The following is a 27,400-nucleotide window of genomic DNA, read 5'->3' on the forward strand; positions in this document are numbered from 1 at the left end:
TGTGCTTTCGTAAAACAAATTAACTCAGAAGTTCTAGGATTACATTCACCTTTAATTAATATAATGCCATTCCATTTCAATTTCACATTTCCCCAATTTTGAGCGCTTTCTGTACGGCTTGCGGTAATGTAATTAAGATCTATAAGCTGCCTTTGACATAAAGGAGTTAAATGGAACGCGTGTGCCGTGCCTGGGCGAGGTTGGAGAAGGTTTCTTGCTTGAGTGAGGCTTGGGGAAAGAGGGGAATGGCAGCGTGCAGTGTATAGAGGGGAATGGCAGCGTGCAGTGTACAGGGGGGAATGGCAGTGTGCAGTGTACAGAGGGGAATGGCTGCGTGCAGTGTACAGAGGGGAATGGCAGCGTGCAGTGTACAGAGGGGAATGGCAGTGTGCAGAGGGGAATGGCAGCGTGCAGTGTACAGAGGGGAATGGCAGCGTGCAGTGTAGAGAAGGGAATGGCAGCGTGCAGTGTACAGAGGGGAATGGCAGCGTGCAGTGTACAGAGGGGAATGGCAGCGTGCAGTGTACAGAGGGGAATGGCAGCGTGCAGTGTACAGAGGGGAATGGCAGTGTGCAGTGTACAGAGGGGAATGGCGGTTTGCAGTGTACAGAGGGGAATGGCGGTGTGCAGTGTACAGAGGGGAATGGCAGTGTGCAGTGTACAGGGGGGAATGGCGGCGTGCAGTGTACAGAGGGGAATGGCAGCGTGCAGTGTACAGAGGGGAATGGCAGCGTGCAGTGTACAGAGGGGAATGGCAGTGTGCAGTGTACAGAGGGGAATGGCAGCGTGCAGTGTACAGAGGGGAATGGCAGCGTGCAGTGTACAGAGGGGAATGGCAGCGTGCAGTGTACAGAGGGGAATGGCAGCGTGCAGTGTACAGAGGGGAATGGCAGCGTGCAGTGTACAGAGGGGAATGGCGGTGTGCAGTGTACAGAGGGGAATGGCAGAGTGCAGTGTACAGAGGGGAATGGCAGTGTGCAGTGTACAGGGGGGAATGGCGGCGTGCAGTGTACAGAGGGGAATGGCAGCGTGCAGTGTACAGAGGGGAATGGCAGCGTGCAGTGTACAGAGGGGAATGGCAGCGTGCAGTGTACAGAGGGGAATGGCAGCGTGCAGTGTACAGAGGGGAATGGCAGCGTGCAGTGTACAGAGGGGAATGGCAGCGTGCAGTGTACAGAGGGGAATGGCAGCGTGCAGTGTACAGAGGGGAATGGCAGAGTGCAGTGTACAGAGGGGAATGGCAGTGTACAGAGGGGAATGGCGGTGTGCAGTGTACAGAGGGGAATGGCAGCGTGCAGTGTACAGAGGGGAATGGCAGCGTGCAGTGTACAGAGGGGAATGGCAGCGTGCAGTGTACAGAGGGGAATGGCAGCGTGCAGTGTACAGAGGGGAATGGCAGCGTGCAGTGTACAGAGGGGAATGGCGGCGTGCAGTGTACGGAGGGGAATGGCAGCGTGCAGTGTACAGAGGGGAATGGCAGCGTGCAGTGTACAGAGGGGAATGGCAGCGTGCAGTGTACAGAGGGGAATGGCAGCATGCAGCGTCGCCTCGCATCTCAGTCCAAACGAGTCCCAGGTGCTTAATGTCCCAGCACTGTCAGAGCACTTGGGGGAAAAATGAACTCACCCTTAAAAGCTAAAAATGGAGAAGATATTTGATTTTGCTGTATATTAAACACCACAGCTGATGAAGAGAGTTCGCAGGTGTTCTTCTCAAGGTCTGCTTCAGAAAAAGATCGGTTTAAGCCAGGGTTGCACAGCGCGGTTGTTCACTAATTGAAGGTGGATTAAAGCGGATGTAGGTGTGAATTGGTTACGGAGAGTTCTCAGTTGTGTGGGAAGGGTACAGTATGTGACAGTACTTTCTTCACATTATACCTCATTTTGAGGTCATCAGAAACACTCTCTGGCTGCAGCTCCTTCGGTTGGATAATTTCCACTGAGAAAAAGTCCATGAATTTTAATGAGCTGAAACTTTTCATATTGTAACTGAAGTGAAAAATAAAGGCAGAACTTTTTCTTTCCATTTCAAGTCTCACTCTGGTGAAAAATTGAATATGGCAGTACAGTACATAGGGAGTGCATACAATTGTGTAGTAGTATTTTTGAAGATAGAATTCATGTTTGTTTTCATTGGTTTAGTGGTTTGTTATTGACTTTACTCATGACCACTTTGAAGGAGCACACTTTCCATTTATTGTTCAGACATACTTTGAATGGTAAAAACCTCTTATAGTATGGAAGACTGTAAATACAGACTGCAAAAAACACTCCACAGCTTAGCATACGAAGGTAAGGCCAATTACAGCAACAATGCAGCCGAGTAGAGTACAGTGTAAACACTTGCAGCCTGTTGTATCTTGTTGAGAAAAATATGTTTCTCCAAATGGCATGATATGGTTGCAAAGCTGTGCAAAGTGGCTTAAACCTTAAAGCGTACTTTAGATACAATGTATGTGCATTACAACCAAATGCTGTCTGTTTACGCAGTCTAATAACACTCAAGATTCTGAATGCAGTTTATTTATAGCAACTTCTGGCAGAAAATCTTTGCTTTTATAGTCTGTGTGCTTCCAAGCAATCCATTGCTATCAAGAACGATTGGCTTCACAGAACCAATTTCAGCTGATACAGTTAAGCTTCTGTAGCACTGAGGTTAGAGTTATTATGCAAGATACAAATCTGCCGTTGAAACCAAGCATTGACAGCAATGCCATATTCCTCCTTTCATGGGGCAGAGTGGCCCAGGGAGAGGCTGGGTGTTAAAGCAGGGACGTTAAAGCCACAGATTGGGGTTTACTCTTTACCTTCAGTGCGGGAAAACAAACACCGAAAAGACAATGAGCTGCACTCACTCACTCACTCACTCAGGCAAGATCAACACCAATCCCAGTGCTGATAGATTTCCTTTGTCCTGCACAATTTTCTCCCCACTTCCCCAGTAATACCTCATTTTTTTTCTTTCCAAAAATGCTCAATAATTTATTTGAGTACGCGGCGCTGCGGCTGTCCCTGCAGCGTGGGAGAGTGCTCGCGGAGCGCCTTCCGATGCGGTGAATGGCGTCGGCTCTGACAGCGCCGTAAATTATTCCCACGGCGCAGGGCTCCCCTCGCTCCCGACGCTTCGGGATGCCGTGGCGGCCCTCTCGTACGGATGTCCGTATTCATCAGGGGCGAGGGGGGGCCTTCGCCAAAAGCGCCGCCGCGAACAATGGAGCGCCGCACCGTTACCAATGCGCCGCGCGGGGCTGCGTCCGGGCGGCCCTCTTTCTCATTCCCGGCATGTCGCAGTGCAGGACAGAGGCGCAGTGTTTCCTGCTCCGAGCGCCGGCCCCGCCGTCCCTCTCCCGCTCCTGCCGCTCTGCTCCAGAGTAAACCCAGAGACTGGGCCAGTGTGCCCACCCCCCCCCCCCCCTCTCCCCAGGGTCAGGCATCAGGGATCTGGGGTGTGCTGGACGTCCCAGAGTCACACCGATGGGCCTTTTCCCTGATGCGGTACAGCCCTGAGAACACAGAGCACCTTCTCCTAAGAAATATGTGATACTCCAAGGGCATTTCTAGTCTTGAATCAAACATCTAATGCCAAATCAAAGAAGGTTTAAGAAGGGATTTGAAGACAGAAATCAATGGAGATTCCCTGATGTAGCTTGAAAAGGAACTGTCTGAATTCTAAGCAAGATAACTATGATGAGCGAATGAGAAAACGGGACAGGCTGCTTACTGACAATACAGGTTACATTTCCTCTGTGGACAGAGGATTTGTGTATAGATCCCAGCAAATTGTATGCAAGATTGTAATATGCCTCTAATCTGTGATCTGTCAAGTACAACAGAAGATATCAAGGATTGCTTTAGAGCAGTGGTCAGGGCTTGACATACACTATGGCACATTATTTGATCCTTGTATCTAATTAAAGTTTTATATGTGTTCTTAGGTCTTCCTAAAACAGTCTAATATTTGGAAATTAAGCCTGGGTTAAATGCTTGCCTGTATGTGTGTACTAATCTCCTAAACCAGAGATGGTTCTGAGAAGGGTGATTGAAGCATTCTTAGTGCCTCTGATAAACCTTTGTCCTGCGTTTTCTTTTTTCTTTTTTTGAAAACGTATTTTCTTCAGAGAATAAGGCTAGTTGCCCTTTAAAGAGTTATTTTCCTTTCATTTTATTTTGTATTTAAAGCGGTTATCTCCGAAAGCCAGAGTTCAACCCCCTCTAAGCCCCCTTAGCTGGGGAAGCCAGTCAGTGGAAATATTAAAACGGCTCACCTGCTAGGGACAGAGGCATTGATCTTAGCAGCCCCCACCCGCTACGGGCGCTTTTGATGGCCGCCGAGCCCAATTTGGCGGGGACTCCTGCCAGGCCCCCTGCCGAACACAGAATGAAAACGCAGGCCGGGAAAGAAAGGGAGCGGGGATAAAGGGAGTTTTCTCTGAATTTTGTTAACTGGAGTCGGACTGTGATGAACTTTGATGAACGATTTGCATCTCGGACGTCAATGAGGTGGCCTTTGTTCACGGTCCCAATTCAGGGGGACACAAGGCAAACTCGTCCTACTGGCAGTCTACCGGACAAAGAGGGTGAACCCTGCGCCTCTTGTCCAATCCTGTCATGTCAGAAGAGGCACCCATTGGGTTGGCTTTCATATACACTGCAGAGAGGAGGCGAATGGGTCTTTTGTGACCTCATATTGCGGCAGACATTTTGAATCTGGAACAGGACCTGAGCTGTTGTAGTCTGGGAGCATACTCACATCAGCTGTGGGGGAATGAGAAGTCAGAGAGCGCGGGCGGCGTGTGACATTGTGACATGGGGGGGATTCATTTGTATTCAGATGGCTAGAGTTGTCTTGGATACGCCTAGGTGACTGGAAAACATTCGAGGAGAGGAAGTTAGTGAACTGTTATTCTGCCGGCGTGCTCTGATACCCACGCTGATTAAAATCAGCCAACAATGCTACATAACTATACATCATCCCTTTAAATCTCCACCTGAAAGAAAACATGGCGTTTCTGCTTTTTTTTTTCCTCAGGGCTTCATTTACTTTCCTCTACCTTTTCAGACTGAATCCTGACAATCTCTCAGTCAACAGCAGTCAGATCCCTGAGGAAAAACCTTTTCACCATTCATGGCTGCTCCTTTATGTTCTAACTGGCTCTGTTGGTGTGTTTAACTTTTCTCAGGATTTATCCTCTTCCATCATAGATTACTTGTAAATATCAACAAAGACACAAAGACCTCACAGTGGTCTATGTCTCACAGGAAACAATATGAAAATCTCAAAATTGTAAATGTACCGCATTTGCATTGGTCACCTGCAAGCGTATTGCCGAAATTCAAAGTGTAGATCTCGCTCATCGACTGGGATATGTTCATTTTTCTTCTTTGAAAAGCAAATAAATTTAGTCTGCATGGCCATAAGCTATACGCAGGAAATGCCTCTCCAAATATCTCCCCCGAAACCCAAAATCATTAGGCTTTGTAGCACTATTAAAAAGCTTAACTATTGTGTAAATTCATCCTCAGTCAATAATGAGCAACATGAAACCGTGTGAGGGATTAGCAGAGAGACATGTCTGCTCTGACTTAAGCTCTTAGGACAGAGAACAGCTGAATTGCGTTTGTGACTTTTTTCAGCCGCACAGCTCAGCCAGCTGTAAATGGCGGCTTATTAACAATAAGGCACAAGCCTTGCTTTGTCCGCGCTTACTGCCGATGATGAGCGTTCCGGTTTAAGATCGGGGTCTTCGGTTGGTGAAAAAGCAGGGCTCCGTAAAGTCTGGGCGATAATTTTTTTTTTTTTTGCCCCCGCTTGTATTGATGGCAACAGCAAACACAGCGGCAGAGACCAAACCGCCGGTGAAAAGTGCCAGGTCTCATGCGCGGCTAATAGATCAGGGCTGAGAGCGCGGCGCTCCCCGGCGCGTCAGCGGCTCCCGCGCGGCCGGGAGCAGGGGCGGGCGCGGCCCTGGCAGTGAGCGATGACTCGCGGCCAGGTGGAGCGCCGCCGCTGCAGAATCGGGTGTAAAGATACACCTGCGCAGACAAAGGAGAGAGAGAGAGAGGAGAGCAGGCACAGAACAGGGTAAAGCCGGGCGTGGCAAAGGGACAGGCAAAAAAATTAAAAGAGTGAGATTTAGATCGCCAGCATCACGGAGCAGCCCTTTCTCGATTGGAGAGACGCCGTTCTCCCTCACAGAAAATAATTACATCTTGCTGTCGCTGAAATCCTGGCAAGTCGAGGCAGCAGGTTGTGTTTTTTTTTTCCCCGTTAGATTTACTGGCCTCCCTTTGAGACTGATAATGCTTTGTGTGCTGTACCGCTTTCCTGTGGCAGGTAATTGTAAGTTGAAATTAATTCCTTTTTGTCTGTAGGGAAAATCTGAGCGCGCCTTTGTCTCCAGGCTTTGGCTTTGTTGCCAGCGTCGCCGTCTGTGTGCTGATTTTATTATTATGCCTTTCAATAAATAAAGCTGCCAGCAATTTGTCTTGTTTTACAGCGCACACTGTGATGATTAGAAACGATGATTGCAGTGCATTGTTTTTTACATTTTTTTTTTTTTTACTAAAAGCAAAATTGTTTTGCATGTACTGGTATTGCAGAATCAATACCTGCCTATTCCATTAGAAAAAGTCATTTTTCATTACTCGGGATCAGCTTTATGTGAAATGGAGTTTCGTGTAATTTAGGATTCTTTGGTACTTGTTATTCCTTTCATATCTTGATGCCTTTTGTCTTCATGAAGGTAAAATAGCATAATGTACGTTCTATTGTCTTTTGGTTAACACTTTAAATCAAAGCTCCCTCATAAATGCCAATGAAGAACATTTTTGTCATCTTAGTCTGATTCATTTTTCATGTCATAAAAAAGCACTGTTATTTTATTTATTTGTTTATTTATTTATTTATTTATTGGTTTAACAAGGACAGTGCCACAGCCACTTTGCAGCCATAGAATTATCTGTCAAGCTGAATTTCATCTGTATTCCCTGGGCAGGTAACACTAAAAAAATACATGCAGATAGCGGCACATTGATTAATGAGCACACACAATCATTATCCATCAAGGTTAAAACACGTACAATCATATCCCCCTTATTAAGCCAAGGAAAGGAAAGGAGAAAATACACTGTGCTCTTGCCATTTAATAGTTACTTAGGGGTCACATGATTTCAGTTGTTATTTGAACCGTGTAAAACTGGCGGATTGTTCAGTTTTAATATGGTCACGTGAACACCACGTGGCTCATTACCACTTAACATAACTCTCTGCTTTTTTTTTTGAATGGATAAGGGTGATGTGTAGAGGTGCACTTTGAAAACCCAGCAAATGGCTCCACAGCATGAGAAGGTTGCACACTCAGCCACTGGGGAGCTCTGGCCCTCTGGTGCTCTGCAGCCACTGAGATCGATCCTTTGTAAGCTCCGTTCTTGGGCATAGGGCACACAGGGGTTGGCGGGGAGTGTTTTAAATGGCATTCTCACATTTGGGGCAAGGCCTTGTAGCGCTGCCTTTGCCTGCGGCGGTGATGAAGTTGACCCAGGGAAGCTAAATGGGCCGGCAGTAACAGCAGGCATATCGCTTACATCCCGGTCTGACGCCAAGCAGGAGGTGGAGGGAGAAGAGGGATTGTGAGGTGTGATTAAAATGCTGACCCATCAAGGAGATTCTGTGGGGCAGATGGGCTGTAAGGGAGGGGTTGGCGGTGATGGGTGTAGGGGGGGGGGGGCTGTGAAGGGGTAATATCGTGGGGTAGGTCCGGATGTGCGGGGTGTGGTCGGGGGGGGCGCAGGTGGCTGAAGGTTGTACAATCGATGGAGGCAGCGCTCACGAGATGCCACCAGGCTCTGTCAATGGAGGACACTTCCAGACTGCAGGCATCCCTCCAGCACAGGACGGCAGGCCAACTGGACCCCGACGCCCCCAGAGAAACCATGGCCAGACATATCTCCACTCTTCTCACACCTGTCAGAATACTCCCACTCTCTCACACCTGTCAGAATACTCCCACTCTCTCACACCTGTCAGAATACTCCCACTCTCTCACACCTGTCAGAATACTCCCACTCTCTCACACCTGTCAGAATACTCCCACTCTCTCACACCTGTCAGAATACTCCCACTGTCAGAATACTCCCACTCTCTCACACCTGTCAGAATACTCCCACTCTCTCACACCTGTCAGAATACTCCCACTCTCTCACACCTGTCAGAATACTCCCACTCTCTCACACCTGTCAGAATACTCCCACTCTCTCAAACCTGGCAGAATACTCCTGCTCTCTCACACCTGTCAGAATACTCCCACTGTCTCACACCTGTCAGAATACTCACACTCTCTCACACCTGTCAGAATACTCCCACTCTCTCACACCTGTCAGAATACTCCCACTCTCTCACACCTGTCAGAATACTCCCACTCTCTCACACCTGTCAGAATACTCCCACTCTCTCACACCTGTCAGAATACTCCCACTCTCTCACACCTGTCAGAATACTCCCACTCGCTCACACCTGACAGAATACTCCCACTCTCTCACACCTGTCAGAATACTCCCACTGTCGGAATACTCCCACCCTCTCACACCTGGCAGAATACTCCCGCTCTCTCACACCTGACAGAATACTCCCACTCTCTCACACCTGTCAGAATCTCACTCCACTGGATCTCCCACTGTCAGAATACTCCCACTGTCTCACACCTGTCAGAATACTCCCACTCTCTCACACCTGTCAGAATACTCCCACTCTCTCACACCTGTCAGAATACTCCCACTCTCTCATAACATGTTAGTATTCTCCCACTCCCCTATCTCTAAATTTCTCAGGTAACCCGTGTGCACCTGAGAGTAATTATGAGAGCTGATGTCCCTTCAGGACCAAGAGAGGGGGAAGGGGACTTGGCCTTAACTGAAGCTGATCTTATATATATGATTGATTTTGATCTTAACTTCATCTCCATGCATGGTAATCAGCCATCTGCCTTCCCTCTCACTCCCGCTATATTCCGTCAACATTGAACAAAAGCTCTTTTGTTTTTATTGTAATTAGAAAGCTTTCCAGTGAGTATACAGCTATGCTTTGAAAAATCCGCATGCAAACTATTTGATTATGTATTCTGCTGAATGGCAACAATCAAATTATTTGCGGGGTATGCAAAACCTTCAGGCAAACACTGTCAGGAAGAGAAAAAAAATATGGCTCAGATGTTTTACTGAATCGATTTATATTGATTTAAATGAGAGGGAATGCAATATTCTTTTGAAGTATATTTAAAATTGCTGTCAAGGATATGGAAAAGTTGCTGATCTGTCATACGGACCATGACATGATCAGAGATGATTACAGTCTGAATATTAGACACGTGCTAACGGCCACAGTGTGATTACTTTGATAACGCTGCTCGCACATCCAATGCATTCAGATGGAACAAGTAATTGGTTCACTTCTTTATCCTGATCCCATGTTGGATCTCAGAATTAAACCACATCCTAATAGCTATGTAATGGTCTATGGTGAATGCACATGGCCACAGTGTAATGGTCACAGTTATAGCACGTTGTGGGACAGATAGCTAAAACAAGTCGGCAGTGGAGAAAAGCTACAGTCTATTTTTCAAATGGAAAAACAGTGGCTCAGCTACCGCTTCCCTCTCCCACGACTGGCAGGGCCAAACAGAGCATTGCTGTGAACCTGAAGAGTCCCTTGTGCTACAGCTCTCCCCATCTCCTCACATGGGCACTGCTGAGTCATTGAAGTCACGAACAAAACAGCGTGCAGAAAGGGAAAGCATTTGGAGGCAGGGGAGTTGATGGGAGATTAACCTTTGTGATTCTCTGCCTTTGCCTGTGTGTTTGAAAACGGCTTACCTTTATATTCACTTGTGCTTTAGAATCCTTTGAAATCCACCTCGGTTCTGAGAAAAATCTAGCTGTCACCACTTATTTGTTTGGTTTTGAAGCACAGGGATTAAACCTGCGCAAGATGTTGTAGCGCTCTTAGTAAATTTGTGCTTCATTTTTTTTTTGCAAAGTGCTTTTCGGTTCCTTCCTGTACAGTTTGTGCTGAGTGTGTGTAGAACTCTGTTTGGCACTGTAGCCCAGGTTTGGTCTTTCAGGAATGAGTGGTAGGGAAGGGTCGCTGCCCTGTGTATCTGGCTGTTTGGCCCAGTGGACTCCTAGCAGATTGGGATGTTTTCTTTTTGAAAGGCAGACCGTGTGACTGTGGAAGGAGCTCAGAGATGCCTCTGGTAGTGGCTCGCCTGTTGATCCAGCCCTCTCCTCTGGGACGTCTGTCTCCACAGGGGGCCTCATATCTCTCGCCTCTGTTGTGCTCATGACCACTGCTCCTGACTGCAGTTTCCCAAGATATTTCTTATTCTCCTCCGCCTCTCCTCCCAGAGGCTGAAGTCTCCAGTTTACAGTTTACTCCTGGAAGCCCTTTAATCTTCTGAAGAACCTTTCAACTTTCCCCCCTGTCGCCCCCTCCTGGCTCCCCCCTCCTTCCCGTCCGCCGTGAGAATCAGAAAAAAGGCGTTTCCTCCCTGGAGTCCCCCTGCCGTGGCCTCTATTGAATCCTGCTGCTCGATCCTTGTGATGACACGGTCCTTGTGATGACACGCTCTGTTCCCTGGCTCTGATCAGGCCAGTCAGCGAGTGGAGATCCTCTCCCACCCTCACCTGCAACCGCCTCCCTGCCCCACCACTGCCCCCCCAAACAGGGTCACATAGAAATGAATGCAGGGCGAGTTTGCGTTGGTGCATTGGGTGCATTCCCTCATCTACAGAAGGCTTTGAAATCAACCTTAATTATTTCAATATAAGCAAGCAATAAATGTAGCAGTGTGCAGTCTGCCCATATTTACAGCATTTTTCACGGTCCAAGTGTTTGACAAGGTGACCGTGACTTATGATAGATCAGTGCAATAAATAGGGGTTAGTCCCTGGGCTTAGCCACACACCTGCCATAGACACTGTCTACTGATCTTCTGTTGCAGTATGTTTGATCCTTTGGTACCACTGTCAGGCTTTGTGGAGGAAATGAAGTGAGGAAATTGAATGGCTTTGACCTTCACCTCTTCATTCGTCCTTCGTCATGTTCCCAGTGCAGTTCAGTTGTTGCCACACTTTGAGCATCTTAAATGAACACCCTGCATTCTGTAAACATGACGGGTCAGAAAGAGCCTATCAGTAATCACTGTGACCCTTAGACCATGTAATCTGGAAAATGTCAGTGCCTCTTAGCTCTGAATGTTATTTTCACTCAGGTAAACCATGGATGGACCTTTGCCAATTAATTTGTCTTGCTGCTAGAATGAGAAAAAAACCTGTTTTTTTGCACCAGTCAAGCCAATACCGAATGACTTCATGGTTCCAATGGGAGTGGACGTGATTCTCTGAGCTTTCTTGGCCTGTCTGGAAATGTGGCGGTTCTTTTGGCCTATGGGAGAATCTCAGACAGCCTGTGTGTGCATTGTGTTGGGTAAAGGATGCTAATGCATAAGTCATTATCTCCATAACCTTCAGGGAGCTGAAGAGGATGGTCCAGATTCATCTGGCATCGAGAAAGGAGCTGGCAAATCATTGCATTGAGTTTTAAGAAGCCCCGCAAAATGAGAATGCCAGCGAAGCCACTGGAGACTTTAAACATACACAAACCAACAGCATCTGGCAAACCTTCCAGCAGAGTTTTTCTCCAGATAATTATAAACATATTATCATACGTTGCAATACTAAAACTTGCTCTTGGTAAACCGTTTTGCCGGTTGCAAGGCAGTATGCTGTGTTTGCTGTTTGTCCTTGAGATGGAGAGCAAACACAGGCGCCGTGGGTTATCAGGAGGAGATCAGAGCAAACAGGCCAGGTCTTCAGTGGGTAAGCGCTCCTCTTTGGAGAAAAGGCCCAGCCCTGTGAGCATCCCCTCTGTGGAGGTCTGCCCCCTGTGATGGCTGTCCTCCAGGGTTTATGCAGCAAGACCGGGGCCTTATTATGTGGCTGTTTGGCCCAGACGATGTAGGAGAGCTAGACGAAATCCCACTGCCGTGATCAGGGCACAGGCTTGGATTTGCCCAGTCTCATGGGAGAAGCAATTCCACTATGGGGAATTTCTGTGTACACTTATCCTTTAATCTCTCGCACTGTTTTTTTTTTTTTTTGGCCATTTACCATTTGTATCCTTATCTAATACCCCAATTAATAAATCATACCTGCTTTTCTCACTTTCTTACCAATATAATATCTGTGAGTGGGTGATTGAGGATCACACAAATATTAACTGAAATATTTTGTGTTAACAATGGGATGAGCCGAGCAGTGAGCAGTAAACAACTGTAATGTTTAGTCCCATTGGGATTATTTGCGGTGTTTTATGCGCTTTAATATCGCAGCTCTTTAACCATTAACTTACAAAATACAAGGCCGGAGACTACATCTTCCCTGTGAATTGCCTATTGTAAATATTGGGAGCATATTATAGGAGTAAATCCAACTTGCGTTTTATTCTTTCAACCTCTGTGAGGTGATGTTTTATTAAAGCAATAACCACTGTGGCATTTAGCTGATGTCTGGGGCACGTTATTGCCTTTTCTGCCTTTTTCTTACATGCAGACAGTTACCTCAGAGACACTACCAGATACAGGCCAGACTGTTAAAGTGAGGTGGTGATGTTGGGTTGGGGGGGGTCAGATAAGAAGGTAAGAAGTTAATTGCCGTCTGACGGTTTGGCTCCACCGGCTTGGAAGTACCTGACTCACACTGGCACATTCTGTCGGTGATTTGAGAGCCTGTCAGTGTTTATAACTCCCACTTTTTCACGGACAGGGCACTAATGCCTCCTTGAACAGCCATTATTTTATCCTTCTTCCTTAAGCCTTGAAAGCATCCCACGGTAAAACGCATAAAAAACATGTTAACTTGTTTTTTTTGGTGTGGGGGGGGGGGGGGATGCTGGTGGAGAGAGGGTTTGTGATAAAGCTTATTTTCGGCAACCGTGATTCTAAATAGCTTTCTGATAACATTGTTTCCTACTGCAGGACGGTGCACAAATTAGGCTATACATGAAATGAAAAAAAGCCATTTTTCAGCTCCTATTATGTAATTGGATCAAGAATTTAATATGCAACTGTTTCCAAGATTTTCTTAATTCGGTTACATCCAGTACATGTAAAGGAAAGATAAAAACTTTTTTCGTGATAGTGACCTTGGGCCTGGACTGTAGAAACAGTGAGAATTATAGTGCACACTCATAACAGAATATCGTACAAAACCTTTTACACATATTTATAAATGCATTTGAAAAGCAAGTTGTTGAGTGCAAATGCTATGAAAAGTTGAGTTTCATGTTATAGGGTGGTTTGTACCTATTCTCTGACCCTGCATCCTTACCAGGTCATATCCTCCCAAGACCCAACAATTCACTTTTGTCCCCAGGAGGGACATGAGTCTCTGGGCTTAATCTCATTAACCATATAGTCTGCTATACCAAAACATTCACTATAATGGACATTAAAGAATTAAATAAAAATGTTTTGACAACACATGCATCTTTTTCAAAAATATGATTTATTTAATGGATGAAGGCACACTACATTCAAATCCTCCTGAGACCTGGCAGAATACCAATACTAGTATTAGTACGAATACTAGAATACTTGATACTAAATCATGTAGTGTGCCTTCATTAAGCTCAAAATGCAGGATGAATTAGACCTTGATAATTCCATACACCATACTGTATGTTCACTGCCACATGATGACAGGCTGGAAACAGCCATCTGGCTAATGCAGAGCCCCTCATTGTGTGAACCACAGCAGTTTCAGCTGCAGCTGATCACTACGAGGGCTACTGATGATACACAGACTGGGACCAAGTTCTGTAACACACCCTCAACTCATCCCCCCTCTCTTTTTCTTTCTCTTCTCTTTGTCTTCTCTCTGTCCTCTGTCATTTCTGTCTCTGAGCAGCAAAGAAGACGTGTGCCACGACGGACTTTGCCTGTAAGAACGGGCAGTGTGTGCCGGCTCGGTGGCGGTGTGACGGGGAGCCGGAGTGTCCTGATGGCTCAGATGAAGCAGACTCCACCTGCAGTAAGTGACCGCACTGCGTCCCATCTGTGCAGCGGCCTGGGCAATATTTAAGCACAGTTCTGTTTGCTCGTTCATATCTGTCTACAGTTTTTTCCTTGTTTTTATGTACTTGTTTGGGTCATGTATAATTATTTTTGCGTGTGCATTTTTATGCATTTGTGTTTGCATGTTTGTGGGGTGTGGAATTGTGCATTTGCGTTTGTGGTATTTGCATTGTCACTGCTGAAAGTGGAATTTCCTCACTGGTTATGTTACGAAAGCTCAAATAAATCGAAGGCGAATATGGCTCTGACCTTGAAGTGCCTTTTTCTGTGTGGTCACCACTTCTATTGAACCATGGCATGCTATGGGATAGACAAGCAGAGCAGGGAGCTTTTTTCTCCTTTTTTAAAACTAAAGCAACTCAGCAGCTTTTTGCACAGTGGCTAGGAAAGTGCATCAGAAAAATAAATCATTCAAATTCATATTTGATTTGATTGTTTACTCCAGAGTGGTGAGCAAGACCTCATTGGGATTGACTGATTCAGCACCATGTCTAAGAATTTATGTGTTTCTATAACTGAATCTGTTTCCTGGTGGGGATAATCAGATTGACACAATCATTTCAGTATATGCTCACGCAGGGAAGAGCTGGATCTGAGAGTTGTTAAACCGCGCCAGTTCTAGAGATACTACAGACAGGCCGTCAGGGAGCGCCTTGCGTTTCTGCGGCTCTGTCATCAAGGCAGACAGCTATTCAGGGGTCCACCCCGGTTTCTGGTGACTGGTTACCTGTGAACATGAAGTTTCATACCATTCTGGCCACAGTCATGGCTAATGGCCTGTGTCTGCACTCAACGCCAGCTTCTGACCAAACGTGTGCCGGCGAACTTAATGGGCTCCCAGGCGCAAACACGAATTTCTCCAGAGGACCCGGAGGTCAGAATTATTGAACTTGTCGCAGTCAGACAGATTTCTCCATTTCAAGCTCTGTTTTTTTTGTAGATTGCTTTAAAAATTGCATTCTGTCGTTGCCGGCTCCCTCAGAAATGCTTCGTACGGTATGTGAACAAGGCCGTGGGGAACACGGTGGTCCACCGAAGCAAGGTTTCACCTTGTTGTGGTCCTTTTATGGAGGACAAGTGAAGTGATTTATGGGAATAATATTCAGCCATTTGCTCATGACGTGTCGCTAAAACTGTGAATTAAGAGTTAAGTTCTCGGTGTACTGAAGTATGGTAGCTGAACAAAACTGCTGTTCGGTAAAGAAAGCTGCCTAATGGAGAGGAATGGCTCTTTGAGTAGACTCGTAATACCATCCATGTCTTCTGTTGCTTTGCTTCAGAGGTCATTATGAGTGCATTAAAAAGTAATAAACACAGCCTTATGAACATGAATTTTGTGCTTGTCCTTTGTCTTGTCATGTAATTATAAAAAATAGCGTGTGGCATCATTGCTGTTGCACTACAATTAATTCATGCAGTAAAACTTTTGTCTGTTTCCCCTTACCTGGAGCTGCTGACCCCAGCTCTGTTTAATAGAAGAAAGTGTGTATTCAGTTTGGGTAGCGGCAGTTTTTTTGGGTAACAGATGCAAGCTGACGTGTTTCCCATATTGACAACAAATGCTTTGGGTTTATTGGATCAGTGTCGGCCTGGACTGCGATTAAACCGGATTCTCTCGTTAAGAGGAGAGCTGTACCGTAGGACCCGGCCTGAGCGGCTCGAGAGACGAGTCATCTCCGCTGGAGCGCCGAGCGTGAAGGCTGGTGCGTGCGGCGCTCGCCGGACCGCAGGTGCGGGGGAACGACGCGCAGCAATCGAAGCGGAGCATCGACCGCGCCGCACTTATCAAATTAGCGTCGACGCCGGAGCCATCCTGCAGGGCTCTGCCTGGCAGAGAGCGGCGCGTCATTACATCAACTCGAAGAGTCACGCTCAAATTTAAATTATGCGTCGGCTTAAAGGAAAGCTGTCAAAGGACTGTCATTGTGCCGTCCGTCCCCTCGTCAGGGCAGTATTTAGTGCTGCTTCTCCCAGGTTCTAGTTAACCCTGGTGTGTCTCAGCTGTGTTGTTTAAAGTGGGTGGTCTGCTCTAGGGTAGTAGCTGGCATTTAATGTGTTTGCCTTAAATGCAAATGCTCCCATTGCACCACTTGCTTGGGTCATTTGCTGTTCAGAGGGCTTTATGATTATCTTTATATCTTTATACCAGATATCAAAACTTACTGTTTCATATCTCCTGTTTGAAAGTTGCCTCCTAAGAAAGTCCTGCTGGACATTGATCCTATGTACTCTGACCTTAGTGTCAGACTTATGTATGGGCTGGTTTTTCTACTCAGTCTTTGTCCAGACAGATGCCATGGCTTTCTCTATCTTGATTAGTCTGCAATTAACTCTCCATGTTTCCCCTCCAATACCTTTAAACGGGACATTTTACCCCCTCTTCCCACAGTAGCACAGTCAGCTAAACGATGCCTCTGAAGAGATCAATTACCCTCCAAAGGAATCAATGTTTGACCCTGAAAGACTCTAAAAATCAGATTAAGTCTAGACTTCAGAGTTTCCAGTGGGTCAGGAGTTTTGATAATTAGGGCTATACATTTCAGTGTGAAATGAGAAATGTTTTCACATGCTTACGTGTGGATTTCAGGCCGTGTTTATATGTGTGCCTCAGCTGAAATGGCTTTAGCAGGGGCTGTCCTGGTTGAACTCGCCCTGGCGCCAGACTTGCTGGGCGGGTGTGACAGAGACGCGAGAGGCTACGTGTGACTGGGGGCGGGGAGCTGGGCTGGGCTGGGCTGGGCTGGAGGCAGTGGCAGTCAGGACACTGATTCAGATTGACAGTTGAGAACTCCTCTGGGGCAGGGGCCCAACAGTTCCGTTGAGACATTCACCGACCCTGGAACAGTACCCACTACCCGGTACCCTGAGCAATGAGGGCTTCTCTACTGGACAATCAGAGCCTCAGGGCACCTCGACAAAAAAGAATAAAGAATTCTGCTCACCCCGCTCATTAGTCAGCGCCATTCATTGATTGAAGGATCTCCTTCTCCAGGACGTGTCCTCAACACACAAGGACAGTATGTTCCAAACACTCGTTGCCATGGAATTTTATTTTTACCGCCCATCCTCCACTTTATCTCCTTTGTACTCTGAGCCATGTTATGCTGTCAAGCTTGTTTTGATGGCTTGTGCTTGTGCATGATGTGCAATCTTCTGCAGCGTGAACTCGTTTAAACTATGTAATGTTACATTTCCCAGGAATTCCCATTCTCTCAGTCAGATGTATATCTCATATTTACTGAACACTTGTCCTAACTCAAGAACATCACCTCGGTTTTCAGTGAGTCTGATTCAGTTCATCTTTCAATTCTTCAGGTCCAGTGTTTGTTTTTTTGCAGTTGTGCAAACTTAAAACGCGAAATGAAAATCAGCTATTATTACAGACCGCAGTAGTTTTGCGAGTTAATTATTTAGATTATGACGGAAGGTTTCAGTCAGATGTGCAGAACGGGTTCAATTTCATGCTTGAAGCTGAGGTTACTGGAGTAATTTCCCATGTGGGCAAACTGCTGAACTGCACATCGAGGTTCCACCCCCAGACCTGCCCCCAGACACCTGCTCGAGACTCCTGAATACACCTCGAGTGTCAGTGTTGCCCGATTACAGCTCAGCCAAGCCATTAGCAGCAGAATTTTAATTTATTTTCTATCAAGGCTGGTTTCCTTCACACCATTCAGGAGCTGATTCTGCAAGAGGAGTTCAGCAGCTCACACAGCCCCCGTGTGAGTTATAGCAAATTCCGAAAGTTTTTCTTTCTTTTTTTTCCTCTTCCGAACATGCCTGGAGAGACTCAATCTAATTCAGGCTTGTCTGAATTACAGAATATATCCAGGTTTAATTAAAAGAAATATGACAGTCAGACTGTGAGGAAACCTTTTGGGACTGAATGAAATATTGAAGTTTTCGATGTTGAGTAAACAACTTTGTGTGTGGTTTTTTATTTTTATAGTGTGAGTACTGCCTCAGATAGTGTCCATCAGTGTTCACTGATTGCATTTTTAATGCCAAGGTACCTGCTCAATTATGGAGCAAATGCAATAAAATGAACAAACCTTCACACAGAATTATTCGGACAGATTGACAGAATTGGCTAAATCGTGGCAAGGGCAAGTGGATGCACTTCAAACAGCAATAGTGACTGCTAGACATGGGTTGGATTATTACTGATGCCTATTGCAAGTAATTACCAGCTTTTAACAAATGACTATTTTTACAGCTCTAGAAAACTGTGAGCACACATTTGAGCTGCTTAATCTCCCGGTAAATCAAAAGAAAATTCCCTGCTGATATGGGCCTAAAAGCATTGGCCTCTCCAAGAATAACTATTTACACTTCTGCTGTTAAGGGTCACGCGTGTACAGTCTTGCTTGGTTGCTATGGAAATAACTTCTCAATTTTGTGTAATTGGCTGTACCTGAAAGTTTAAATATTTTATTTTGTGCCCTGTGCTGCCACTACCTCTCCACAGACAATACTAACATTTATTCTGCTTGTCAGCTTCTCTATATATCTCTGGTGTTCAGTTCTATAGTTCTCATAAATAGTTGATGATACAGTACTCATATTTGTTAAAGAACAGCATGGAGCACCCACGCATTTGGTTTTGTGCTCTTTCTATCTTTCTTTAGCAGCGTGGAGGTGAACCTAACAACTGACATTTAATTTGGGTAAAAAATGTGTATCTTGAAATGTAGCCGACTGTAGGCCACAGGTTGTATAGATTATGATGCTGATAATATCTAAACGCTTCATATATGTATCTGTGGACTCCATATCAATACATTGATACATCTTTTGGTTTACAAAGACAAAAGGCCTGTGAACATGTACACAATTAATTGCGGTAGAAGTACTGGATGAATAATTAGGATGATTTATTCAACGGGAAAAATGAAATGTGAAAAGAAATCACAGAAACACAATATTGGACTTGGATATTGGACTTGGTACTGTTTGGATATTCTGTGTAACTGACTGGGCCCTACTAACGCTGACATTTTTGTGTTACAATTGCTGCTCCATATTTGGTATCACGTGTCATTTTGCTGACAGTATTGATCTCTGAAAAATTGAACAGTCCCTGAAACTGTGTTCCTGGAAAATAATGTCTTAAGATTGCTGCAATGTTTTTTTTTTTTTTTTTCTTTTTTCTAAAGAAATCATGGACAATCATGCATAATTACCCAATATAGCATCATTTTCACAGGCTTCTGCATATGCAGCACTTGACATGGAATCCCCGTCATTAATCACTATTTTGCCTCTTTTAAGATTTAATTACTCTAATTATTACTGACATTGACAGCACAATAGATGGCTTTTACTGGCCGCGGTGGGGTGGTGTCACACAGCTCCCTTCCCCGGAGCGAGAGATAATGGATGCTGGCCGAGAATCCGCTGCGCCCGTTCTGCCTGTCCTGGCAGCGCTGGGCCTGGTCAGAAGCCCACTGAGAAGGCAGGCTTGTTCTGGGGCCCCACATCGATTCTGCATGCACGCAACTTATAAATTATTTAACACGCAACCCGGCTAGTGATTAATGTCACCTCCAGAAGTTTTGTGAGGAAGCCAACAGAACGAAGCCAAACTTTAAGAAGTATTTGGATTGGAAAGCCCTCGGAAGTCGGATGGATGTTGCAGAGCCCCGTGTTGCGAGGGATAGTGGGGCGATCAGGGGAGTCTGAACGCTGAGGTGAAGCAGTTACGGCCTGTGCCTCTCCTTCTCTAAGCTCCTCCTCTAACCATTCGGGTTCACATTGATAGCCCCCGACTCTATAAGTAAGACATTCTTCATCATCCGGTCCTAAAATCAACTCTTCCATGTCCATTTGTTATTGTAGCTTTTAGCCAGCAAACCGTCAAAAGGTCAAACTGTTTGTTTACTAGTTACGCACACGCATGTGATTTTGACCAATAGAATTTGTTATTGTGTCCATGGATACATCACTTAGTTAAAATAATAGATAAAAGAGCATACTAAGGTCAAAAGGTATCTGTTTATTTTGATATATGCTGTGTTTTCAATACTTTAATGCCTTGCAAATGAAAAAGAAGATCCAGCTAAATGTTTTGTTATTTTAGCTAAGGTAAATTTTGATGAGGTTCCAAAAATGCATGGACATGAATTGGGAGCCTCACAACTGGGATGAATGGCAATTCTGTCAACGGTCAGCAGGGGCAGCTGATGTTACTAGTATTCACACAATGGAAATACAATGGAGTAGGCCTTACAAAATGTTGTTCTAAAGTGTAATATCCTTTTAATAACAGGCAATCTGCCTTTTAAGTGCTTGGTATCAGTTTATAAACTAAAGCATAATTTTTCATATTGTGTTGCGCAGAGTACCGTTTTAATATATTTCATGAGTTATTTTAAAACATGAACACACCCAGTGCCCCCCGGTGTGAGTCGTGCCCTAAGCATGTGCCATCAGTGCGCTATACTCCAATGGGCACAGTGTGAGGGTATTTTCCCAATCTTCATCCATAGTGAGAGGGAGTTGGCCTTCCCTACCCTGTCAAGTCTGAGCCTGCTCACTCCCACAGGGCTCGACACTTAAGTCTGGATAACTATGGCAGACAAGCGATATTTCTGCTTTATGTTTCATTAGTCATGGTGTTATGTCTGTTAGATGTGTTAAATGGCATGCGCTATAAGATGTGACATCTGTGATGTGAGTCATGGTGTCAGTATGCAAATGAGGAATTATGTGACATGTATGAGCATGTAGGTGTATCATGTATACCAAAAATTGCTGTTCATCAAAACTGCCTTCTCAGTGTTCTCTAAGCTTTCCTTATTGGTTCAGTGTGCTGTGTATTACTCATATGAGACCTCTGACACCAGCAATGTTTGATGATGACACGGAAATGTTAACCAGGTACAAGTCTCTTTTTTATGCTCAGCACATCCATCGTCACTCTAAAAACAATCCTAAAAAGGAGGATTCTGACAAAGTGGCAATTTCCTGAAATCAGTGACTGGTGGTGGGACACGGTGCCTCTCGCCTGGCTATATGACAGATTCTCTGAATCCCTGCTAAATTAATGGTCCACTGTGCCAGCGATTTAGCACTTTTCCACCCTCCCTCAGTGACACGAGAGAGGCAGAACTCTCCCTGCCCATACAAAGCATCCTCTGCCCTAACATTCCTTATGGCTACAGACTGAGCCATTTATTTTCCCCTCGGAAACGGGAAGGAAGACCTTGCAGTGTTGCTATTTCTCTGTCATTGGTCACTACGCACCCTCTATACAGTGACAGCTACATATTAATAAACACCAGGCAAGTCATTGGAATGTGATTATCATAAGGAACCTTGATTAAAAATATAATTAAATTGGTATTAAGGAAACACCGCCCTGTCACATCTCCTGTACCAAATTAAGGCACAAATTGAGGCTTGCCCCCTATTTGATGTCTTAATTTGTCATGTGGTGAGCTTTCATCAATTGATTTAAAAGAAGAGATGGCGGCAGAATTTTCTCTATAAAGTGCTGTTATTTCAGTTACCACAAAGACTGCATAATGCAACAAATTAGTAAATAACAAAGCAACATCTGAATACGTTTGTCTACGCGGTGATTTAATCTGTGAGGAGATGCATAATTACAGTAAATGGGATACTAGGCCAGGATGACTCATGCAGCCTTCAAAGAGTGTGCATCCCATAGCACGGTGGCACTAGGAAATGCTTCTTAAACCCGGGAGAGTAGTGCTCTTTCCTCATAATTAAAAGTTGTTCATGTAATGCACTAAACTCAGTTAATCCAAAGCATTCTGTAGGGCAGAATAGCATTTGCTGCGTTTTACATATTGTCGTTCCTTAAGGTCACGCTCCACTTTCCATTGGAGGTTAATGCAGAGATTCGCACAATGAATATGTGTAATAAATATATTAATGATGTTCCACTACAAATTGCATGGCGCGTAGAATATTTCTCATTTTGTTGGATTTCAAATAAAGCTGACCCATGGCATCAGAGAGGAAGATGAATAGCTGGTTAGATGGCCATTGGCATGAAAAACTCGATTTAACCCTTATTCATAATACTGTGTCACAGGAAGCAGGAAATGGGGACAGTTACAGTACACTGAAATGATTTCATGTATTTGATCCATATACTGCACGTAAAGCTCACCACAAGATACAGCATAGCACATAAAAGGAATTATAGAAAACGTACTGTAGATACCATTAAATTAAAAGGCAGTGGGCCATTGATCTTAACAGTTATAATATTTTTTTGCTCTATGTTTCGACGAGCTGTCTGTTTTTCTTATCTTTCAAGCTAGTAGTGTTGGCTGAAAAAATTGAAATCTCAAAACTACCGGTACATAGTGTGCAATGTTGCCCTTTCTCCTACTGCTGCTGAGTGCACTGGCAGATATATAAATCCTTTAACCACTAATCCTTTCATTAAAAAAGGATTTATTATATGATCAAAATGTTTTACGTGGAAAATATCCTCAAAGAGTTGCAGCAATGAGATTCTGAAGGAGTTTTGAAAAGCATTCTGCAGGCACATTTGTCTGTTTCTCTTTACAATGAGGATTTTATGTCTACCTCGGCATGTTTTTGAATTGAACATTCTACGAAAGACTGACTTCGAATCTTGGGAGATTTGCTGTAAGCTCAGAGGAACAGGTAATTAAAGCTTGTGTGAGTTTATCGACTTTTGGCACGGGGAATCCAGCCATGTGTGCGGCTGTGATGTTTATGTGTTTGATTGCTGTCTGCGTGCGGGAGTGTGAGATAGACAGACCATGTCGGGATTTGGGGATCATTTGTAGGTTCGAGTGTGACGGCCCTCAGGTGACCAGCTGCCCCCGGTACTCCGTCTTAAGCCCTGGGTCGTCTCATTGATATTCCAGCGTCTGTGACCTGGATTTGACCCCTGTTTCTCCTCCCAGGCAGGGGATCAAGGGGGGGAATCCTCCATCCCGTCTTTGGGCTGATTTATTATTCAGCGTGGTGGGTGTGTTTATGTTAGCGTAGCCTAATGAAGCAGTAAATCTTATTCTGCCTTGCATTATTTGAGAGTTTGTGCAATTTCGGCTGGGTGGGGAAGGCACACTTATTACCGGCCCCTGACACCCTCTCTCGCGCCTCTTGTGCCTGGCCAGCTCGGATCCCAGCCCCCTTTGTCAAGGAAATTGCTCTGAGAGACAACTTAGTGCGCTGAAAGACTCAGCGGTGGGGAAAGCTTCTGGAGAGGAGCAAAAGTCTTGTGTTTCCTTGGTGTGTCTTACTGTGCTGCCCCTCATTTTGCTGCATGTCATTCGGAGTGTGATAAAGGTTAGTAATTCTTGTAGACAGGTCTCCACTGTTATATTCATCATATTCCCCAGGTTACAGCCTAAATTCAATTATGTTAATGCAGAGCCATCATCTATGTATTATTAGCACATTACTCTGCATTTTAATTGATTGGTGTCGTTGCTTTGAAAACAGCAGCACAGTTTATTTCTTCATTTGGGGATTAACTGACTTATGGTGAGCCAAAATGTAAATTCCACCACTTCTGGACCCTGAATTATGTTTATTGTCTACATCTCTTGGCTAATATTTCAGGTACAGTGGGTTGACATATGATTAATTTAATATATCTGGGCTTGATGGGGATTTATGTGACCTACATGGCATCAATGGATGTTTTGGCTTGTTTAAGCATACTGCTTTTGAAGCCAGCTGCCATGTTGTCTTAGTCGCTTCTTTTATGATTGATCTATTTCTGATGAGAATATCTATTATTAATTCATTCATTTTATACAGTGTACCCAGTGTATTTTCTAAGAAATACAGAAATGGTTAAAAAGGCAGTGTAGTGTATATAAATGAAAACATGACATATTAAACATGAATTTATAATATACTTATATATGTAAAATATACAGTGCTATAGAGATTCTAGCTCAGGTAAGGCATTGCTTAGGTAAGGAGCCTATGCATTGATATACCTGGAAGCCAGTGTGGGAAGGGAAGAAGTGGAGTCATATGGGATGTCTTTTTAGTTTTGTTTAAAAGCCCAACTACTGAGCTTCGTGCTGTAAGACCAGTTGATTTAGATCTAAATTCAGAGCCTTGCAAGATACAAGAACAGGCAAATATGGTGTTCTGTCTATCAACAACATAGCTTTCTCTCTATCACCGAAAGATCAAAACTGCTTGATTTGGACAGTTTCTAAGCTGAAAGCAGTATGCCTTGGTAAAAAAAAAAAAAAAATTTCTCAAATCCAAAATCTGGGTCAAAAGTAACACCAAAGTTCTAAGTAACACCAAAGTTCTTACATTTTTTTTATATTTGGGACTAGATTACTTGGTTACAGAACAGCTTACTGTGAGAACAAGGACTTAGTCTTTCAAAAGTTAAGTCGTGGAAAGTTTTGGAACACCTAACTACAGTATTAGTAGTATTAGTTAGACACTCAAGCAGTGCAGCTATTTTAATTGAGTCATCAGGTAAATCCTGGTGTATGAAAATTTGTGTATTATCTATATAGAGCTGAAAAGGGAAATGGTGTTTTTAAATAACATGGTCCAGCATTAGGACATTAAGATGGGTTCTAATATGGACCCGTGGGAACTGCTGTTGAGGACATCCACTGAGTAGGAGACGCACAGAATGTGAGACCAGATAGACTGGAGTCAAACTCAATGTAGTATCGAAAACTCCTGCACTAAGGCAATTTAAAACAATATCATGGTCTACCATGTTGAATGTGGTGAATCTAAAAGAACCGAAATTGAACAATCCCCTCTCCCCCATCCATTCTTTAGTAGATCATTTGCCACTCTTGCGAAAGGATACATTCAATGATGAGAGGGTCTTTTGTGGTGAATGACATCTTTGGATATCCTTTAATAAGAGTTTATTTTTTACGGTGCTCATTAATTTTTTATGATTATGTGCATTGATGTGTTTGTATATATTTTGTATGAAGGTTAGTTGAAGATTGCATAGTTTAGCAAGTAGATGTTTTTTTTTTCCTCGCTGTCCCTTCATAGGAAATGGGCTAGCCCCAACAGTATCCTAACATATTCTGCCTTGTGCAATCTTAAGGAAACATTAGGGCTTTTACTCCAATGGTACATGGTGCAAGAATTACAATCAGATGGAGGCCCCTCATACATGAGCTGTGCAGCAAATTGACCAGCTTTACTTTCCAGATCAGAGTTATGGGATTAGAGAATCAATCATTCCTCGGTTCTTTTATGAAGAACCACAGAGGCCTGCCTGTGAAGTGTGACTCTTGCTCTGTCTGTGAGATGTAATTAGGAGGGCAGTTAATCTAAAACGTGTTAGCATAAGGATGGCCTTTCCTGGCTCATCAAGGCCACCCTCTCTGTGGACGAGGAGAGAATAGCAAAGCGTGCTTGCCCAGCTGATGACATCACGTTCCTGAACCCTCCACCAGCTCTCAACCAAGCCGCAGCCTAACCTGTACTGTCATTAATCTGGCTCCGAACATTGAAATAAGCTCCCCTCACAGAAATGCAAATGCCCCTGACTCCATCCCCTGAGGTAAAGGCATCACATAATTTGAATCTACTATTGGAGGATCAAGCCCAGGGAGCTACCTATGTAGTGCACTCAGAATTCTGCTCAAACCATTCTAAATAAAAGCTACTCATTGAATTGCAGTATCATGTCCTGTATAATGTCACGATGGAAAAGGAATACACTTCAGGTTCCAGCTCAATAAATGTGTGTGTGCGTGTGTGTGCGTGTGTCTATGTGTCTGTGGCTGTGTGTGTCTGTGTGTGTGTGAGAGAGATATTTTTAGTGTGTGTGTGTCTCTGTGTGCCTGTGTGTGCCAGTCTGTGTGTTTGTGTGTGTGTTTATCAGTGTGTCTGCAGTCTGCATGAGACAGACTGTGAGAGGTACATGGGCACAGCTGGCCTGGATCCTGCAACTGCAACTCTCATGTAGGTCATGTGCAGTAAGGTGGAAGCTCCACGGGAACCGAGCCAGAGCTAGGCAGGATGCCATCCGTTCTCACTGACCCAGCCACTTGTACACCGGCTACGACACTCACACTGTCTGCCTGTCAATCAGAAAGATACTGGTTCGGAGTCCGGTTGTGGGGACAAAATAGTGTTAATCACGGAATCGTGTAGAATTTCTTTAATATCCTTTATCTTAACTGGCCAGCTACCCAGTGACATGCTGCTGCTAGCGACATGTGCTCTATCAGGAGAACTGCATATCTCTACTGCTCTAGTCAAAATACTGAACCAGAAGATGTTGGGTCCTCCAAACCCGTGTGGGACGGATTCTGAGGTTGACATTTCACACATTGCCTAATTTTGTCAGGCGCTGACACTCTCTCTCAGTGCTCCCTCTTGGTTTAGTGAGCACACTTTCTTTCACTGTCCAGCTACAGTACCTATCAGGTGCTTTTTAACTGTCTGTGTACATATGCACTGTATATACGTCTAACATTGCAGACCCACTCTTGAGTTCTGTTCACTTATTAGTCCCTGGCAAGGTCAACCGCGTGTGGGGCATGGATGATGCAATCGGATTCCGAGCGAGAATAGATAAGTGAAAGTCGTCAGACACTGGAAGGACATCAAAGCTAGACATATTGACAGGTTTATTGGCAGCTTTTTGGCGGTACTCTGGTAGGGAAAATTGCAACAAGAAACTGAGACAGAATTCATGCTCAGGCGGGGAGGCTTCAATGGACTTCTATGAGGCAACCTTTTCAGCACCTTTCATTATCCTTTTTTCTCGCTGGGAAATGTCATCCCTTCAGCACCAGCGCGTGCTGATCTGTCTCCAGTATCTATTCTGCAAAGAATCCGTGACAGACTGGTAGCTTTTGTTCGGTCAGCACGGCTTTTTAAAAAGTTCACCTTACAAACAGTGCAGCAGATGGGTGCTTAATGAGATATGGCACAGAGAACCGCAGAGACCAGGGGGGCATCCCGTCACACTCAATAAAAGCAGGGCAGATGGGCCGGTCACAAAGCCCACCCATTCCCTGATAGTATTCATTGATTATTGGTTGATTGCTTAATAACCAATGCAAAAATACACCTGAACTTTGGTACGGTCTCTGTTTTGCACTGCTCTGCTTCATCTCTGTTGTTTTGAACGATGAATGGCAGTTTATGATGGAGTGTGTACTCTCTCACACTCTATATAGCAGCCCTCCCTTCTCGTTCTGGGTCATTCCTACAGTAGCTCTAGAGCAGCTCACCACAAGCCTTCATCATGTTCCAGTACAGAAAGGAACAAATTATATCCATATTAAATTTATTTACAAA

General features: G+C 44.7%; 1 protein-coding gene across 4 annotated transcripts in view; it reads left to right on the top strand.

Moving 5' to 3' along the window:
* lrp8 (low density lipoprotein receptor-related protein 8, apolipoprotein e receptor) overlaps nucleotides 1-27,400 on the top strand; it is a 118,586-nt gene that overhangs the window by 43,859 nt on the left and 47,327 nt on the right. For all 4 annotated transcript variants that reach the window (XM_064331873.1, XM_064331874.1, XM_064331871.1 and 1 more), the window contains exon 3: nucleotides 13,959-14,081. In XM_064331873.1, the coding sequence (XP_064187943.1) occupies nucleotides 13,959-14,081 (123 nt within the window). The remainder of the gene's footprint in view (nucleotides 1-13,958; nucleotides 14,082-27,400) is intronic.

The sequence above is a fragment of the Anguilla rostrata genome, chromosome 4, assembly GCF_018555375.3.
Source record: "Anguilla rostrata isolate EN2019 chromosome 4, ASM1855537v3, whole genome shotgun sequence".
NCBI lineage: Eukaryota > Metazoa > Chordata > Actinopteri > Anguilliformes > Anguillidae > Anguilla > Anguilla rostrata.